The sequence below is a fragment of the Topomyia yanbarensis genome, chromosome 1 (genome assembly GCF_030247195.1).
Source record: "Topomyia yanbarensis strain Yona2022 chromosome 1, ASM3024719v1, whole genome shotgun sequence".
Taxonomy (NCBI): domain Eukaryota; kingdom Metazoa; phylum Arthropoda; class Insecta; order Diptera; family Culicidae; genus Topomyia; species Topomyia yanbarensis.
Window position 1 is genome coordinate 86,323,371 of NC_080670.1, and position 20,850 is coordinate 86,344,220.

Sequence of the window (20,850 nt, forward strand, 5' to 3'; positions counted from 1 at the left end):
AGAGTGCATTGTTTATGTAACATAATGCTCACCACTGTTCCTTATGATCGTTCACTTTTTCTCGTAAATTTTGTTTGTTTTAGCTTTTGTGAACGATTCTGTTGGTCTAGATAGGTGTAGAAAATTTTGTTTCATATTTATGTATAAATAACATAGGGCTTAGAAAGGCCACCGCTCTCCTGCTGCTGAAATAAGTGTACTGGCTATGCTGCGCATAGGTGATGACAGCTATGCGGCGGTACGTTTTGCCTTTCTCATATAAAGAAAGGCTATGCAATCACTGTAAAAATCGACTTTTTAACGGAGGGCCGAGTGTCATACACCATTCGATTCAGTTCGTCGAGATCGGCAAATGTCTGTGTGTGTATGTATGTGTGTATGTGTGTGTGTGTGTGTCATTTAAACTCACACAATTTTCTCAGAGATGGCTGAACCGATTTTCGCAAACTTAGTTTCATATGAAAGGTATAACGCTCCCATAAGCTGCTATTGAATTTTTAGTTGATCCGACTTCCGGTTCCGGAGTTACGGGTTGAAGAGTGCGGTCACACAGGAAATTCCCATATAAACTGGTACCACCATGATGTTCAAATGATGTAAAACGTATTAAAATTGATGTAACATTACTCTAGTTTGCGAGTCTGGATCACTAATGATCAATCAAAGCAGCTTTGACCACATTGGCCACCTATGACAGTTCATGACGCCCCCGGGGAACCCGCCAAGTTCCTAAGCTTATATCACACCCATTCCCCAACGAATTCTCTACCGATTTTTACAAACTTCATTTCAAATGAAAGATACAGTAATACCATTGATTGCTGCTGAATTTCATTCTGTTCTGACTCTTGCTTCCGGAGTTACAGGGGTGTTAGTAAGGATACACTGGAATTTCCCAAATAAATCGGTACAATCGTAATACCTCAGAGGCTAAAAACTATTGAAATGGTCACCAAATTACTTCTAATCGCAGATCTAGATCACTGATTGCCAATCAAACATTCTTTGAATATATTGTCCACTATCGACGATTCCGGAAGTCCGGAATTCCGGGCAAATTCCACAAATAAAGTCACATCGGTTCTTCGGTGATGACTGAACCGATTTTCTCAAACCAAGTCTCAAATGGAAGGCAAAATATGCAGCTGAGTATTGCATCAGAGCCCCTCCGCCCCCCCGCCATTCCCTTACATCTCCCTCCTTCATCACTACCGTCCCCTTGGACCACCCTCACGCCCGCATTTCCTTCATCCACCCCGTATACCAAAATAAGATGAAGGATTTCTGACGCATCCTCCACTCCCACTCTACTAACCCCCCATTCCCTCCACTTTTAAACCCATTCCACCAACATTTCAAAATATAATCACATGAAGATAACATTGAACTCATGCTGATTAAGCTAATTAAATACTATTCTTTAGCCTTTCTCATATAGAAAGGTTACGCAATTGCTCCAAAAACCGATTTTCTAATCGAGGCCCGGAGGGCCGAGTCTCATATAACATTCGACTCAGTTCGCAGAATCGAGATCGTAAAATATCTGTGTGTATGTATGTGTGTATGTATGTATGTATGTATGTATGTATGTGTGTATGTGCGGATTTGTTAACAAAATGTCCACATCGGTTTTTTGGAGATGGCTGAACCGATTTTTACAAACTAAGATTCAAATGAAAGGTATACTATACCCATAGGTTGCTATTGAATTTGATTTTCAACCGACATCTTGTCCCGGATTACGAGTTGAAGAGTATGGTTACAAAACAAAATTTGTTGATTTGTCCACATCGGTTTCTCGGAATTTTCTGAACCGATTTTGACAAACTTGATTTTAAATGGAAGGTCCATCAGCTGCTGTTGAATTTTGTGTGGATCCGAGTTCTGGTTCCTGAATTACAGGGTGATACGTACGATCACGCAGCAAATCTTGATTCTAACGAATTCTGCGATGAATGTAAAAAGGTGAAATTTTTGCCTTTCTCAATAGAAAGGTATTGCAATTGTTCCGAAAACCGACTTTTTAACGGAGGCCCGGAGGGCCGAGTGACATATACCATTCGATTCAGTTCGTCGAGTTCGGCAAATGTCTGTGTGTATGTATGTATGTGTGTATGTATGTATGTGTGTGTATGTGCGTATGCGTGTGTGTATGTTACCAAAAATGTCACTCATTTTTCTCAGAGATGGCTGAACCGATTTTGACAAACTTAGTCTCAAATAAAAGGTGCAACGTTTCCATAGGCTGCTATTGAATTTCTAATGGATCCGACTTCCGGTTCCGGAATTACAGGGTGATGAGTACGAACACGCAGAAAATATCGATTTTAATAAATTCTGCAATGAATGCATAGAGGTGAAATTTTTTCGAAAATATGACCACAACTGCTTCGATTTGTAGTATTAGTTCACTAACATCCATTCAAAGTCTATTTGGCCACATTGGCCACCACCATCGGTTCCGGAAGCCCCGGCGGAAGTATCTAAATTCAGAATAACATTCACATCGGTTTCTCGGAGATGGCTAGACCGATTCGACTAAACTTGGCCTCAAATGAAAAGTATTGCGTCCCCGTAAATGGCTATTTAATTTCATCCCGATCTGACTTCCGGTTCCGGAGGTTATAGGTTGTGGCGTGCGATCACATAGCAAATTGTGATTCAAACCGATACTCCGATGAAAGCAAAAAAGGTAAAAATTTCGCTAAAATGTCTCTCAAACAACTTAAATTTGCTGTTCTAGGTCACCGACGGCCAACCAAACTTTCGTTCACTACATTGACACGGTTCCGGAGTTACGGGTTGAAGAGTGCGGTCACACAGGAAATTCCCATATAAACTGGTACCACCATGATGTTCAAATGATGTAAAACGTATTAAAATTGATGTAACATTACTCTAGTTTGCGGGTCTGGATCACTAATGATCAATCAAAGCAGCTTTGACCACATTGGCCACCTATGACAGTTCATGACGCCCCCGGGGAACCCGCCAAGTTCCTAAGCTTATATCACACCCATTCCCCAACGAATTCTCTACCGATTTTTACAAACTTCATTTCAAATGAAAGATACAGTAATACCATTGATTGCTGCTGAATTTCATTCTGTTCTGACTCTTGCTTCCGGAGTTACAGGGGTGTTAGTAAGGATACACTGGAATTTCCCAAATAAATCGGTACAATCGTAATACCTCAGAGGCTAAAAACTATTGAAATGGTCACCAAATTACTTCTAATCGCAGATCTAGATCACTGATTGCCAATCAAACATTCTTTGAATATATTGTCCACTATCGACGATTCCGGAAGTCCGGAATTCCGGGCAAATTCCACAAATAAAGTCACATCGGTTCTTCGGTGATGACTGAACCGATTTTCTCAAACCAAGTCTCAAATGGAAGGCAAAATATGCAGCTGAGTATTGCATCAGAGCCCCTCCGCCCCCCCGCCATTCCCTTACATCTCCCTCCTTCATCACTACCGTCCCCTTGGACCACCCTCACGCCCGCATTTCCTTCATCCACCCCGTATACCAAAATAAGATGAAGGATTTCTGACGCATCCTCCACTCCCACTCTACTAACCCCCCATTCCCTCCACTTTTAAACCCATTCCACCAACATTTCAAAATATAATCACATGAAGATAACATTGAACTCATGCTGATTAAGCTAATTAAATACTATTCTTTAGCCTTTCTCATATAGAAAGGTTACGCAATTGCTCCAAAAACTGATTTTCTAATCGAGGCCCGGAGGGCCGAGTCTCATATAACATTCGACTCAGTTCGCAGAATCGAGATCGTAAAATATCTGTGTGTATGTATGTGTGTATGTATGTATGTATGTATGTATGTATGTGTGTATGTGCGGATTTGTTAACAAAATGTCCACATCGGTTTTTTGGAGATGGCTGAACCGATTTTTACAAACTAAGATTCAAATGAAAGGTATACTATACCCATAGGTTGCTATTGAATTTGATTTTCAACCGACATCTTGTCCCGGATTACGAGTTGAAGAGTATGGTTACAAAACAAAATTTGTTGATTTGTCCACATCGGTTTCTCGGAATTTTCTGAACCGATTTTGACAAACTTGATTTTAAATGGAAGGTCCATCAGCTGCTGTTGAATTTTGTGTGGATCCGAGTTCTGGTTCCTGAATTACAGGGTGATACGTACGATCACGCAGCAAATCTTGATTCTAACGAATTCTGCGATGAATGTAAAAAGGTGAAATTTTTGCCTTTCTCAATAGAAAGGTATTGCAATTGTTCCGAAAACCGACTTTTTAACGGAGGCCCGGAGGGCCGAGTGACATATACCATTCGATTCAGTTCGTCGAGTTCGGCAAATGTCTGTGTGTATGTATGTATGTGTGTATGTATGTATGTGTGTATGTGCGTATGCGTGTGTGTGTTACCAAAAATGTCACTCATTTTTCTCAGAGATGGCTGAACCGATTTTGACAAACTTAGTCTCAAATAAAAGGTGCAACGTTTCCATAGGCTGCTATTGAATTTCTAATGGATCCGACTTCCGGTTCCGGAATTACAGGGTGATGAGTACGAACACGCAGAAAATATCGATTTTAATAAATTCTGCAATGAATGCATAGAGGTGAAATTTTTTCGAAAATATGACCACAACTGCTTCGATTTGTAGTATTAGTTCACTAACATCCATTCAAAGTCTATTTGGCCACATTGGCCACCACCATCGGTTCCGGAAGCCCCGGCGGAAGTATCTAAATTCAGAATAACATTCACATCGGTTTCTCGGAGATGGCTAGACCGATTCGACTAAACTTGGCCTCAAATGAAAAGTATTGCGTCCCCGTAAATGGCTATTTAATTTCATCCCGATCTGACTTCCGGTTCCGGAGTTATAGGTTGTGGCGTGCGATCACATAGCAAATTGTGATTCAAACCGATACTCCGATGAAAGCAAAAAAGGTAAAAATTTCGCTAAAATGTCTCTCAAACAACTTAAATTTGCTGTTCTAGGTCACCGACGGCCAACCAAACTTTCGTTCACTACATTGACCACCATAGACGGTTCCGGAAGTGCTCGGGAAAAGCGGCCATCTTTCGAAATTTACGAACTCACATCAGTTTCCCGGAAATGGTTGGGCCGATTTTCACAAACTTAGTCCCAAATGATAGCTATAACATCCCCAAAGACGTTTATAAAATTTCGTACGGATCGCTTATATGGGGCCGGAAATATAGACTAAATCGTCCGGTCACATATGAAATTCCCATATAAGCCGGAGCTCAAATTTTTTTTTTCAAAGGGGGGACCCCATGAAATTTCAGAAATCGAATTCGTATTTTTGATGCCAAACATCTTTAAAATGCATGAAACGTCGAGATTTTATGTTATCCCGAAAAAATTTTTTTTTGTAAAAATCGACTTTTTGGGACTTTGCCGATTTCGCACCTTTTTTCAGTTCAATATTACCGTGGCTGTTTTTTCTTCTTCAAAATTTTAGAACTCGAATAATGATTTATTTTCCTGTAAATAGTTGTCATGTGATGTACAATAATAAAATGTAATATATGCATTTAAAAGCTTTTAATGAATATAAACAACGCACACATTCTCGTGATTCATGATTGAGAAAGGCACAATTGCACCGCTAGGTGGATTAAAATAGGTTTTTTTGGTGCTGGTTTTGGTGTTTGTTTTGGGTCGAATGAGGAAGGCGGCCATCGAGTTTTTTTAGAAAGTGACGGACCACAGCCAGGAACAGACGTCCCAAATTTGTTCTTTTTTCGGGACAGTTTCCCGCCACCGTTATAAAGTTCAGTGCGCGCGTGTGACGAGAAGTGAAATCCGTCAGTGTGTCGGTGTGTGGTCCGGGCATTCGGAAAAAGTCTGGTGTCGGGTCGCCGATTTGGGAAGCTAATCGTTAAGGAGCCACTCGCTTCCCCGGCTAACCATAAAGGACCCAGAAGACGCCTTTCCGCTCTCGCTGTGAAGGATCAGCCGAACGAGCCTAGCTCTCCTTCACAGCTAAACGTCAAGGAGAGCGAAGCAGGGTGGCCAATGGTGCTGCCTGGGAAGTACACTGCGGTGACTTCTGGGATCTCTCGCGGGGAGCGAGTAGATCCGGCGATAATTCGCCATCGTTGCTAGGGAGGTTCCAACAAAGGAGCTAAGCTCACCTCCCTAGCTAAAAGACAAGGACCGCTGCCGGAGCAGCCAACGAAGATAAGACCGAAGGAGAACGCGGCCGTTGTTGACCCGGCCGGTCGGAAGAAGCCACCCGCCTTTCCGCCCGCAGCAGTGAATCACCAGCAGCCGTAGTGAAGTGGAGGGAGAGTGGACACAGCAAATAAAAGTTGGTAAATTTAGTTTATTTGTTTGTTTACTTTTTGTTGTGAAACGAAAATCCGAAATTCTGTAGAAGCACCTAGGCCGCCCTGAAAAGAAGGGTTCGCCGGGCAAACAAGAACCCGAGTAGTGGGCAAACCCCTACTTACATTTGGCGCACAGCGCAAAACACACTGAAAAAAATATTTTCCTATTTTGGAAAATATTTTTTTCTTCCGGAGTGTGGGGTGCTTCTACTAAATCAAAGATTTTCGTAGAACAGTGGTGAGGTTTCTTCCGCAATATTTTTCCGCGGTCGTATATTTATTATTTATTTACATTTTTGGTATTATTTTTTGATTTTTGCATTTTCTTTTTTTTGTCCGAATTTGTGGATTGCGTTGTTTGTGTTTGGTCTGCCGGACGAGTAGTTTGAAGGTTGTTGTCATTTATTCGGTTGCGGTGGCCAATCGCCTTGAATTCTCAACCCGGTTTGAGACATTTTTGGAACAGCTTGATTTCCTGAAATTTTAAGGGAATCGTTAGTAGGCGAAAAATCAGAAATTTTACCGTACCAGTACTTACATGCTTTGTGTCTTGGTGATTTCTTCCAATATAGCGCAAGTTATGATGGCGTTGGAGAAATTCAACCAAGCGTGTGTGGTCATGCGCGTCGATCATTTACATTTCGATGAGCTGGATTTTGAGTTGCTATCTCGAAGCATTTTTATCTCTCCTGATTCGGATCTTTCGGGTGTCCAGCGGCAGCGGCGTCTTCGGGGAATTTTGTCGCATGAGCGGTCGTCTCGGAGGGAATTAGTTCGCAATTTCCGGGGTGACGTGGGTGAAGAAAAGGAGATCTGCCTTGGTAAATTACTAACAATCAAGGAAGATCTCCAGTGCCGGTGCCCAAACAAGGAGATTTACCGAACACGGTTGCTTCATTTGGGGTCTAGGCTCCAGGTTATCCGAAATTATGCGGCAGGGGAGGTCAACCAGGAAATTTCGGGGTTGCTGGAGGAAGTTCTAGCAGTTTATGCCAGTCATTTCAGTGACGAACAGGCAGCACTTCCTCCCGACAACCAAGAAGGGGAGGATGGAGAAATTTTGGGAGATTTGCTGAGTACAGACGTACCTGCAATTCCACAGGGATCCAATCCTTCCGATAACCAAGGATCTCTTTCTAAACAGCTCGTAGGGGACGACCTGTTGCGTGTCTTGTGCGAGATGAGAGACGAGATTCGACAATTGCGACAGCAATCCGACGATAATAGAGCCCTAGCGTCTCAGGGGTCTGATGCTTTTTCAAAAGCTACTGAATCGCTAATGGGTGGGATTGCTTCACTGACAACCATTTCGTCAGGTTTAAGAAAGACGGTTCAAGAAGTTGTCTCACTTCGTGAATCCGTCAGTGAACTTCGGGCACTAGTACATCAGAAGGAAAGTGCTCCCGAGATGGATCTGCAGACCGATCTGGAAGATTTGCGTTTGATGGACGTACCCGATTCATTTGATGAACCAGAGATTCCTCGCCCAACACTGGCGCCCAGTCCCGATAAATTGGTGTTGAAGCGAGGATTCTCGGGTCCACAAAATCTATGTCCATCACTTCCTATCGAGAAACCGAAACAGAATACTGGATTCACAGCTCCGTACCAAACTCAGAACCAGTCTTACGTTCCTGAATTGACCGAACAGCTGGCGGGACCATCATATCCGAACTTTTCGATATCCACCAATGCGGGAAACGGATCGATGGTGGCCCCCAGGAATTACTCGCGAAACCCGCAACGCGTCGCTGATTGGAAGATTCGGAAGTATGCTGGAACTGATGAAGGAACTGGACTTAATGAATTCTTGGACACCGTAGCGAGTTACGCTGCGTGTGAACAAATGTGCGAAGACGAACTTTTCAATTCTGCGATGCATTTGTTCACTGGCAATGCTTTGACCTGGTATCAGGCTATGCGTGCGCAAAACCGGTTGATTAACTGGAACCATCTTGTTTGCGAGCTCAAGTTAAATTTTGTACATCCTGAACTTGATGCTACGCTCAAGATGAAGGTTCTCCAGCGCCGGCAGATGCGTAACGAATCTTTCCAGGAATATTTCCTGGAAATGGAAAAAATATTTCGTGCTATGACGGTTCCAATGGCACCGAGCGAAAAGCTCGACGTGCTGAAGCGGAACCTAAAAGCCGATTATAAACAAATGTTAATTCTAAGGCCAGTGAACACGCTCTCAGAATTGATGAGTCTTGGTAAATCGATCGACACCTCCAAGACGCCGATTTATCAGAAAGTTTTCGGTTCTTCTCGGGAAGTTGCTGCTTATTCTGATAATCCACCACAAAACAAACAAAAACAAAATAATCAAAACCAAAAGGGAGGTGGACAGAATAACGGCAACGCAAAATCCAAAACGTTTTGGAACAAGAATGCCCAAACGGCAGTTCTTGATTCAAGCAAGCCTCCTGACAACCAGAAAAAGAAACAACAGGGGAATCAGGATGGCAAGAATCTCGATGGAAATAGTCAAAAACCAATCGAACCACCGCAGAAACCTATAATGTGTCTGGAGTATTTGGTGGAAAAGCATCGTCCTCCCGTGCCCGGCGTCTGCTACAATTGTGGAGACAAAGGACATGAATATGAGGAATGCCGGAAACCAAATCGGGTCTTCTGCATCGTCTGTGGTTTTAAAGGGTTTGATGTTTCTCGTTGCCCTTACTACCTAAAAAACGGGATCAGAACTAACTGAAGTCGCAGTTGGCAGTAAAACAGCGCTCCAAACAACAACTCATTATTAATCCCCAGATTTACGACAGTTTTCGACCGGCTTGTGATGAGGACTATGATAATTCGTTGTCTGTCGAAACCATCGTCCTTGACGACCCGTTCGACAACCGTCCATTTGCAATTGTCGCAGTGTACGGCAAATCCTTCAAAGCTTTGCTCGACAGTGGTAGTAACGCCACGATTATGAGTAAAAAGCTATACCGAAAGTTTTCGAAAAGTCCCTTGAAAAGTTTGGAACGACCATTCGAACTACGTTCTGCAAATGGTCAATCCTTACCAATCATTGGACAAGCGTATCTCCCGTATACTTTTCAAAATTTGACAAAGGTCCTATGCACTCTTGTAGTAGAGCATCTGACCGTCAACTCCATTCTAGGTATGGACTTTTGGCGCGCCTTTGGGATTTCTCCTGAGATAAAAAACTGTGCTCTGTTGAACTCAGGTCAGGAATCGGAAGACGACGAAGAAGATGAAGTACCGCGTGAGTCGATACTCACTTCGGAACAGTTAGCGCGCGTAGAACAAATAAAGAAGTGTTTCCAGGAAGTAGAGCCCGGAAAGCTAAGCCCAACCTCATTCACAGAGCACAGGATTGTCATCAAAGATGAATTCCAAGGTGCGGCACCCGTTTGCCGATATCCTTATCACATGAGCCCAAAGAAACTGTCAAAGGTCTGGGAAGAGGTTGACCGATGGCGGTCTATGGGAATTATCGAGGAGTCTGATTCGAATTGGTCGCTTAATATTGTGGCGATCACGAAACCAGACGACTCAATTCGCCTTTGTCTAGACGCTAGGTCTCTCAATGAGCGTACTGTACGAGATGCATACCCTCTGCCCCACCCTGGGCGAATATTGGGCGGCTTACCCAAGGCGAAGTACCTGTCTATCATAGACTTGAAGGAGGCCTTTCTCCAGGTACCCCTGGCTAAGGATAGTCGCAAATATACCGTTTTCAGTGTTCCCGGCAGAGGTATGTTCCAATTTACTCGTCTACCATTTGGTCTCGTCAACAGCCCCGCTACTCTGGCGCGACTGATGGACCAGGTTCTTGGACGAGGTAAATGGGAACCTTACGTTTTCGTCTACCTAGATGACATCATCGTGGTAAGCGAAACGTTCGAGCATCACATACAGTTGCTCAAAGCAGTGGCCGATTGTCTAGCAAGAGCCAACCTAACCATCAATTTGGAAAAATCCCGTTTTGGAGTCCCCGAACTTAAGTTTCTTGGTTATTTGTTGAATCGGGACGGACTCAAGGTCAATCCTGACAAAATTCAACCGATTCTCGACTACGAGAGACCGGTTACCGTGACGAAATTACGTCGTTTCCTCGGTATGTGCGGTTATTACCGCCGCTTCATTGATCGGTTCAGTGATGTAACCGCTCCCTTGACCGATCTGCTCAAAACAAAAACCAAGAGCTTAGTTTGGAACTCCGAGGCAGAACTCGCGTTCCTTAAAATTAAGGAACTTCTAGTCACTCCTCCAGTTTTAGTCCCACCAGACTTCTCCAAAGAGTTCATCCTTCAAACAGACGCTAGTGACGTAGCAGTCGCTGCTGTTCTGGTGCAGGAGTATCCCAAGGGTGAGAAAGTAGTTGCTTACTTTTCGCACAAACTGACCACTCCCCAAAGGAACTATCATGCAACTGAGAAGGAAGGTCTGGCGGTGATAATGGCGGTTGAACACTTTCGAGGTTACTTGGAAGGTTATCATTTTCGACTGGTCACTGATTCGTCAGCGATTACATGGATACTGAAGACTAAATGGAAAACCAGTTCACGTTTGAGTCGTTGGAGTTTAGAATTGCAACTCTACGACATGTCTATTGAGCACCGGAAAGGCAAGGACAATGTCGTTCCGGATGCGTTATCCCGGGCCGTGGCAGCCGTTTCAGCTTTGTTCACCTCAGACTGGTACTGTTCCATGAAGTCAAAAGTTATCCAAAATCCTGACGACTATGCCGACTTCAAAGTAGAAAATGATCAACTTTTCAAGTATGTCAACTCGAAAGTTGTTCCGTGCGACTCGCGGTTCAGTTGGAAACTCGTCCCAGCACCCGAGTTCCGTCAAGATTTGATCCAACGTACCCGCGAAAATTTGCTTCACGTGGGATACGATAAAACGATCCACGAAGTGCAGTTGCGATATTACTGGCCTCGGATGGGATCGGAAGTACGAAAGTTTATTCGAGAATGTGGGACGTGCAAGGAAATCAAAGCTCCTTTCGTCCCAGTCCAGCCCGAAATGCACCATGGCGAATGGTTTCTGTGGACTATATTGGTCCTCTTCCAAAAAGCAAACGTGGCAATCAACACTTGCTTGTCGTCCTCGACGTCTTCAGCAAGTACGTCATGTTAACCTCCGTTCGCAAAATCGCTAGTACGTCACTCTGTACGATACTGCGCGAACAGTGGTTCAATCGCCATGGTAGCCCGGAAATTCTGCTAAGCGACAATGCCTCCACTTTCACCTCGAAGGAGTTCAGTCAATTCATAAAAGAAACCAACGTCAAACATTGGCTGAACTCCCGCTATCATTCGCAGGCTAACCCAGTGGAGCGAACAAATCGCTCGATAAGCACCGCAATCCGGGCATATGCTCGAACCGAGCAGCGCAATTGGGATATCCACATTACCGATGTGGAGCGCATCCTAAATACTACCGTTCATTCCTCCACTGGGTTTAGTCCTCATTTCATTATACACGGGTGTGAAATGGCATCTGCCGATGACTTCAGCAGGATTTCCGGTGAGGGTGACCTAGAAACAAGACACCAACAAATAGACAAAATCCGGGAGATTGTGGTCAAAAATTTGGCAAAGACAAGCGAGGGCATTCGACATCAGTACAACTTGCGTCATCGAAAGTTCTCCAAACCTTTTGAAACGGGACAAATGGTGTACCGTCGAAACATGAAGTTGTCGAATGCACTCGAGTCTTACAATGCTAAACTTGGACCACAATACTTACCGGCAAAAATTGTCTCAAAAAAAGGTGTATCCTCCTACGAGCTGGAGGATTTAGCAGGTAAAAATCTCGGAGTTTGGCCAGCAAATCTCCTTAAACCAGCATAAAAACAATCTTTTCCGTGCCGTCTGTGGATTGACTTGGGAGTTTTTCAAAAGCTGCCGTCAGTTCCCGACGGCAACACCACGGACTTTGGTCCGAATAAAACCAAAATAAGTTTCTCCGTCTTCTCTATCTTCATTCTAGAAGACCGAAACTGCCGCAGGAAAGGTTTTTAAAACACACTTTCTATACCTTTTTTGGCGCGCCGCTCGAGCAGCGGCGTAATAAAATTATCGCACTTAATGTATGGTCGGGAACCCGTCTTGGCCACAGAGGGATAGAATTATCCACTTAAATAAACACACAAATCGTACGCCGTGGTCCCCGAACGCATCAATAGCACTTTCTGCCGTGTTCGGCAAACAAAACCATAAAATTCTTTTGCGCCCCACTCGCGCAGTGAGGTAACCAACTATTTCCATGAAATATATGCTCCGGTAACGGAGACGATAACGATAGGGTGTAATTCTCCACTAAAGAAACACAAATCCACTATCCGTGCTATTCTCCCGGGTACCGGACGCATCTAAATACACTTTTTAAAAAAAAAACCCTCTTAGTGGGGAACACTCGCACCTACGGGTGCACTAAATTATATAAAATCTCCCTTGTTTGGGCACTGAACCGAATAAAAAATTCTTTTCCCTTCTTCGATAGGGACGCAAAAAAAGATGGGTGGGTAATGTCTGCGACATAACCGGAGAGATGTAGAATACATAAGGAACACGTTCTTCAAATATGTTGATACTCATTGGAATTTTCGGACAAAAGGTGATTTGGGCGAGGAATATTTCAAATTATTCTTTACAAAAATGATGGTAGTCCTGAAAAGGTACCAGTTTTGTTGGCGTTGTTGGCCTTGGTGAGGGAGATGGCTAACGATGAAATTAATTGTTAGCATGAGGAAGTCGCGTAGTACTGGCCAATGGAAGAACAGATAATAATTGATTCCTGAAAATCAATTTTTCTTTATTCATGTAAATTATACATACTTACAAATCTAACAGAAGATTCCTGATCATATTTCTGAATCATTAGTGCGAACATTGTGTAATTTGGTTAAGTACAATGAAAGTTACAAACTTTCCAAACTCGACCTTCTGTTCCTTCAGAAATATTGAAATGGGGTGTCTATATTAAACCGTTAGTCGTGGTCACAATAAAAAAAGATGGGTGGGTAATGTCTGTCACATAACCAGAGCGTCGTGATTTCAATTCGAGACGTTAATTTAAATCTAATAATATTCAACAGAATCACGTTTGAATGGGAAATGTTCAAATAATTCTCTATGGTAATAATGGTGGTTCTGAAAAGAACCTTTGGTATCGGCGTTGGTGTTGATGGTGATGCGCTGGATCGTTGGATATTTTTGGCATGATAGTTACGTGCCTAGCGAACTGTTTTGTAGCCTCGAACAAAACGACAAGACTGGCTTCTTCGGGTACCATTACGGCTGAACTTTATAAACTTAGCTCGACTTTGAAATCCTGCACAATCTCACGAATCAGACACTAGTAGAGCCATTTTGTTTGCTACTAGCACGGAGCTGCACAAAAAAATCATATGCAGTTAGTTCGCGGGGGCTGCCAAAAAGCTTGAATAGAAGCATGCGACTTCAACGTTTCTCTTAAACACATGCAACAACACATTCGTTTTGGTAATACTGATAATAACAGTAGAAAGGAATGGAAAAGCAGTGAACGAAACGAGCGAGAGGATAATTTAATTTTTTTTTTCCATGTGCAAGCTACTTCTTTCCACACAACGTATTATGTTGCTTGTTGAAAATTTGCTACACACCTTAAAATGAAAGTTTCAGTTTAACTCTCGCTAGAACACAATTGATTGGTCCTGAAAAGAACCGTTGCTTTTATTGTAATTTACGCCCACTCCCACAAACCGACCAAGTAGGCATCACTGGCTTCATTACGGCTGAGTTTTGTAAGCGTAGCTCGACTTTGAAGTAATACACAACCTTACGAACCAGACGCTGGAATGTTAGCCAGCGGATTAGTTGCTCCGTTGCCCTTTAGTTGGGGCGAAATACTAGCATGGCGATAGTTCCTGATCGGTAGTTGGTTGCGATGGGCCACCAGTAGCTGGGGCACTTTTGCGGACCGTAATCATCGCCAACTGCTTTCCTCCGGTGGACTGGCTGCTTGCTAGTGCTTGAACGAATACGAATGATGAGAAAAACCAACCGACCAATATTCATATATGAAAACACGAGAAAGCACTACTATCGCTCTCCCGCTCGTTTTCGTGCCATTCCTGTGCCTTTCCTTTCCTTTCCGCTACCAATACTAGCATAACCAAAACGAATATTCTGTCTTTCCATCGCCTTCAATCTAGTGGCCAGTGCTAGCAAACTTGCATGTTCAGTTTTTCAATAACAACATTCCAACAATATTTTCAAAGAATGTTGCAGATTTGAAAAGAAGGAAGGAGAAGATTTTCGCAAATTTAAATTCTTTTGTCTTATTTGTTAGCGCTGATAAAGGCTATTTAGTTTTCTACTAGCATGGAGCTGCACAAACAAATCGATTTATGCAGTTAATCAACGGAGGCTGCCAAAAAGTTCGAATAAAAGCATGCGACTAGTGTACTTTGCACGTTCTATATTTTATCAATACTAGAGAGGAACAATAAAATAATTCAAATTGTTATAGCGACATGCAATTGTGGCAACACTGGCCATGAGATGGTGGGGGAACACGCACATTCGTTTTAGTTATGATGGTAGTAGCAGCAGAAAGGAATGGAAAAGCAGTGCACGAAAACGAGCGAGAGAGGATAATTTAAATTCTCTTTCTTTCTTTCCACACATCGTATTTCTTATATAGCTTTCTGAAAATTATTTGTTATACACCATAAAATGTAAATTTCAGTTTAACACTTATTAGAACACAATTAATTGGTCCTGTAAAGAACCGTTTATTGTTTTATTGCGGGAGCATAATTCAGACGCACTCCCCGCGGACACGGTGAGCCCGTTTAACTCTTATTAGAACACAGATTAGTTTCTCTGTTGCCCTTTAGTTGGGGTGAAATTCTTGCAGGGCGACAGTTCCTGATCGGGTTGCGATGAGTCACCAGTAGCTGTGGCACTTTTTCCGACCGTCGTCATCGCCAACTTCTTTCCTTCGGTGGACTGGCTGCTTGCTAGTGCTTGAACGAATACGAATGATGAGAAAAACCGACCGACCAATATTCATATATGAACACACGAGAAAGCACTACTATCGCTCTCTCGCTCGTTTTCGTGCCATTCCTGTGTCTTTCCTTTCCGTTCGGCTACCAATACTAGCATAACCAAAACGAATATTCTGTCTTTCCATCGCCTTCAATCAGTGGCCAGTGCTAGCAAACTTGCATGTTCAGTTTTTCAATAACAACATTCCAACAATATTTTCAAAGAATGTTGCAGATTTGAAAAGAAGGAAGGAGAAGATTTTCACAAATTTAAATTCTTTTGTCTTATTTGTTAGCGCTGATAAAGGCTATTTAGTTTGCTACTAGCAAGGAGCTGCACAAACAAATCGATTTATGCAGTTAATCAATGGAGGCTGCCAAAAAGTTCGAATAAAAGCATGCGACTAGTGTACTTTGCACGTTCTATATTTTATCAATACTAGAGAGGATCAATAAAATAATTCAAATTGTAATAGCGACATGCAATTGTGGCAACACTGGCCAAGAGATTGTGGGGGAACACGCACATTCGTTTTAGTTATGATGGTAGTAGCAGCAGAAAGGAATGGAAAAGCAGTGCACGAAAACGAGCGAGAGAGGATAATTTAAATTCTCTTTCTTTCTTTCCACACATCATATTTCTTATATAGCTTTCTGAAAATTATTTGTTATGCACCATAAAATGTAAATTTCAGTTTAACTCTTATTACAACACAATTAATTGGTCCTGTAAAGAACCGTTTATTGTTTTATTGCGGGAGCATAATTCAGACGCACTCCCCGCGGACACGGTGAGCCAGTTTAACTCTTATTAGAACACAGATTAGTTTCTCTGTTGCCCTTTAGTTGGGGCGAAATTCTTGCAGGGCGACAGTTCCTGATCGGGTTGCGATGAGTCACCAGTAGCTGGGGCACTTTTTCCGCCGTCGTCATCGCCAACTGCTTTCCTTCGGTGGACTGGCTGCTTGCTAGTGCTTGAACGAATACGAATGATGAGAAAAACCGACCGACAGATATTTATATAATCGCGCTAATATGCACTACTATCGCTTTCTCGCTCGTTCTCGTGCCGTGCATGAGCCTTTCCTTTCCGTCCGGCTTGTAATGGCCTAACCAAAGGAATATGCCGTCTTTCCCCCACCAACTGCTCTCGTCAAGCAACCCAATGCGAATAATCATAAAACAAACATGTAGTGGACCTATATATAAACTTTTCATTATTTTATTGCTCGGTTGGTCCACGATTTTGACGGCTCTGTGCGGAATGGGCTGAAAAATTTCACTTTTCCGAGTCGTTTTCGAAAGATTTTTCAAAACACATTTTTTTGTTATTAGTGCATGTTATACATACTTCAAATTTTAATACAGCATAGAGGAACATATTTGCAACAAATTGGCCTAAAAATCAAATCATTCTGTTTAGTATGATAAAAGTTATTAACGTTCAAAATCTGACGCGGCGCCGCAGCCGATATTTTGAAACGGGACCCCTATATTGAAACCTTAAATGTATTCTACATTAAAAAACTCACGCGGCTGATTCCCGACCGAAACTATCACGAGAAATCGCGCGGAAACGGTATAAAAATCGCGAATAAAAACAATTTGCGACCACCAATTTCGCGAACTGTTTTGTTTTTATTTACAATTTTGATGATTCTTTCATCATATCGAATCAAGAGGGTGACGTGACGTCATATTTTCGTAGCCAACATAACAACTTTGCTTGTAACAAAATGAACGCAATTAATTCCAAATACGAACGCGGAGCATTTTAGTTTACATCACATCAGTTAAAGTGTTCATTGTTTTCTATTGTTTACTGCTACTATTGTTTGTTGATGACATTTTAAGCGATTTTGACGTTGTCAAACTGACCCCCATCGATCGGTGGAAAAACGATGTTGCCTATTGTCAAACTCTGTATGTAGAGATAGGGATGCCAGTTACCTGTATCGAATGGATCATCGATTTGACACTTTCCCCGATGTTCGCACCAAGGCTCTGCATCATGCAGGTGTAACCCGATTCGAATCAGAGTGGTGTGCGTGTTAGAGAGATGTGGGTTAAAAAAGCGCCGCGCGTCTTCGATTTCGAATCGAATAATAAAATTTTATTTCGCATAATTTTGGGTTTGTGGTTAAACCTGGGATGGTTCGTTTGATTCCAGCGGGAATCATTTTGATATTTTTAAATTATGCGAAAGACATTCTTTGGTCCCTCTCAAACGTTTCTTTTGCCATGTACGAAGCGTTTTGAGGCGAAAAGGGACGAATATACAAACATTTTGTCCGGAATGTCTGCGAGTGGGAGAAATGATGACGTGTTAAGCGGTATTGTATGTGTGAATGTATGAGTGTGGAATCGAACACAGTGAATGAATGCATGTGTGAATGATCAGATAAAATTGTTTTGGGGTTAATTCGAAGTGCTTATCGGAATGTGAATGATGGAGCAGGCCAGTGATTGAGAATGAATGAATGGGATTGTATGAATGTATTTGGATTGAATCCCCAACACAAGTGTGTAGTACTGGTATCGTAAGGACACGTAAGACATTTCTGGACAGTCGATGAAAAAGAACAATATAATGCCGACAACCGTCCCCCTGCACGTTGAAACATTGAAAATTATCAATGCCACTTGCAGAATTTTGGGAATTTCGAGTTGTTACCGATCTTGTTTTCGGATTGGATTTAGAATTCAACCCATAGCCGAATAATGACAATGGCTGATAGCCTCTCGCTTCGCGTATGCTGTCAGTATTATCAGACCAAACTTGAGCAAACATTTCACCGATGAGGACACTCGGTCGATTAATTTTTTTGGATGAATTATTTAAAATTTGCGGAAGAAATAATTAGGTGTAGTTAGTTTTTCTTTGTTTATTTATTTATTTATTCATTTCGTTATTATTATTGTATCGGTGTTAGGTGTTAGTTTAGAAAAAAATTGTTACCAATTTTTTTCCACCCGGTGTGGGCGAGATTGTAACCCGTCAGGGTAACAATTTAACACAGGGTGAAAATATACCTGTAGAAATATTTCCGTAGTCCGTTCGACGAGACTCGAACTATAAATTTATTAAATTTCATTAGATTTCATATAAATTCTTCATTTCGTACTTACAATTAGTTTCTCTATTGATTAAATTCCCCCGACTGACTTTGAGGCTGTACAGGTTATGTTTTCGGGTAACCTATGATAAATGATTTTACTACATGTCGCTAACCAGGTAAATGAAAATAATTCTTACTACAAGTTTATCCCGTTGAATATAATTCACTGTAACGGCTCTCGAACTAGTGTCAAATATAGCAATCTGCTAAACCATTTAAAATAGATTTAGATTTAGAAATTTAGATGACAGTTTCTAGTACAATATTGATTTTACTAATTACCTGCGCAGAATATGATAATTATTCAATATAATCGTTATTCGATAAACACCGATAAGTCACTATGCCGATATGCTCTCAAGAGATAAAGATTTATAATTACTTAGTGGAATGAACCAACAATTTTGTAACTCCACGTGAGTATTGCCGTTCTACCTATCGTATTGGCCTTCACTTCATTCCATCAGCCCGTAACGATGTTGTACCTACTCTCTATTTGACGCAAGACGTTAGTATGATAGTGTCGTAGTACTTCTGGTGAACGAGACGCCTATCCTGAACGTTTCTTAACACCCCGACCCGTAAGACCTAAGCTTAATTGGTCTTCCTAACATCTAGTACGTCCAGGGGAGCCACCTTGATCGCTGGTCGTTGCAATATCCCATTGTTTGTTTGGACGTCAACCTTGCGCACCTGGCCGTCCGGACTTGGGTAAGTCTTGATCACGCGACCTCGAAGCCACCCATTCCGCACGGATTCGTCGACCACGACTACGAGATCGTCATCTTGCAACGGCCGAACCTCGGCAAACCATTTAGTTCTTCTTGCAATCGTAGGGAGATAAGCTTGAATCCAGCGCTTCCAAAATTGGTCGAGTAAATGTTGCATCAACTTCCAGTTTGTTCGTAGTGATACTTCCTCATGAACTGGAATGTGTTCTGGGTTATTTGCCCCACTTGAGCTCATAAGAAGGAAGTCATTTGGAGTTAGAACCTTTTGTTCTGGTGTTTCTAACGGTACAAATGTAAGGGGATGGGAGTTGACCATAATCTCTGCCTCGGCGAGAAGCGTCACGAGTGATTCATCGTCTAGTTTGTCTCGATTTGACAATACTTTGAAGGCCTCTTTAACAGAACGAACCTTTCTCTCCCAAACGCCACCCATGTGCGGGGCGGACGGGGGGTTGAAATGCCACGCTATTTCAGCATTAGTGAATGCCGTGGCTATAGAGCGGTTGATATTTTTGGTCTCATCTGCCAACTCTTTCGCAGCACCTCGAAAATTTGTGCCGTTGTCACTGAAGATCTGTTGGGGAGCACCTCTTCTCGCCACAAATCGTCGTATTGCCAACCTGCATGACTCCGTAGTTAAAGAATGAACCACCTCCAAATGAACAGCTCGTATAGTCAAGCAGGTGAACAGCGCCACCCAACGTTTCACATTGGATCTGCCTCTTTTTACCACCATTGGTCCAAAGTAGTCCAACCCAGTGAATGTAAACGGACGTACATATGGATGAACTCGAGCCTGTGGTAGTGGTGCCATTTTTGGTTCACTTGGTTTAGCTCGGTAGACACGGCACCAGGTACAGCGTTTGATCACTTTGTCAACCATTGATCGTAGCTTAGGAACATAGTAACGCTGCAACATTTCATTTATAACCGTGTACTTATTAGCATGTCCGTAGCGTTGATGGAATCGAAAGATGAGTAATTCCGTCACATAACTTTTTCTGGGTAGAATTACTGGATTGCGGAAATCGAAGCAGTAATAAGAGGCATCGGGGTCTATTCGGCTTTCCAAACGAATAATACCGTCTTCATCGAGAAATGGAGACAGCTTTTTCAGCTGACTAGAGTTATCTAAACGTTTACGCTGAGATATCGGAAGTGACGTATTTGCTTGCAGTATTGCGATTTCTGCTGCATACTCTTCAGCTTGCACCATCCGCCACAAACTTTTCTCCGCTCTGCTGTAATCTAGCTGGGTCAGTAACACCGTCCGTGTTTTGGTTGAAATCTTTTCTCTCGAAAGACAATTATTGCAGAAGTGATGCAGATATGCAAGTTTTTTCAGGAGATCTTCCAAACGAGAGAATTGAGAAAAGTCGATGATCGATTGATTATGGACTTCCCGATGCACGTGCACGACACGTAGTTCCTCTGACGGAGGGTCTGGTGCTATCTTTCTTACAGGCCATTCTGTCTCTGGTAGATACAAGAAGTCAGGTCCCAGGAACCAACAGCTTCGGACATCAAAGTTTGGCCCACCACCCCACTTTGTTGCTTCGTCGGCGATATTCATCCTGGTCGGAACCCAGCGCCATTCTTCAATTTTGGTTTCGG

At 42.6% G+C, this 20,850-nt stretch overlaps 2 protein-coding genes across 4 annotated transcripts in view; both read right to left on the reverse strand.

The window, feature by feature from the left end:
- The window catches only part of LOC131678033 (tryptophan--tRNA ligase, cytoplasmic), a 205,320-nt gene that overhangs the window by 38,016 nt on the left and 146,454 nt on the right, over positions 1 to 20,850 (reverse strand). The window lies entirely within an intron of this gene.
- LOC131696329 (uncharacterized) lies at positions 19,100 to 20,809 on the reverse strand. The gene has a single exon (XM_058984875.1). It carries the CDS (start codon positions 20,807 to 20,809, stop codon positions 19,100 to 19,102), a length of 1,710 nt encoding a protein of 569 aa, XP_058840858.1.

Coding starts and splice junctions, on each gene's coding strand:
- LOC131696329 (XM_058984875.1), bottom strand. CDS start 20,809: ATGAATATCGCCGACGAAGCAACAAAGTGGGGTGGTGGGCCAAACTTT.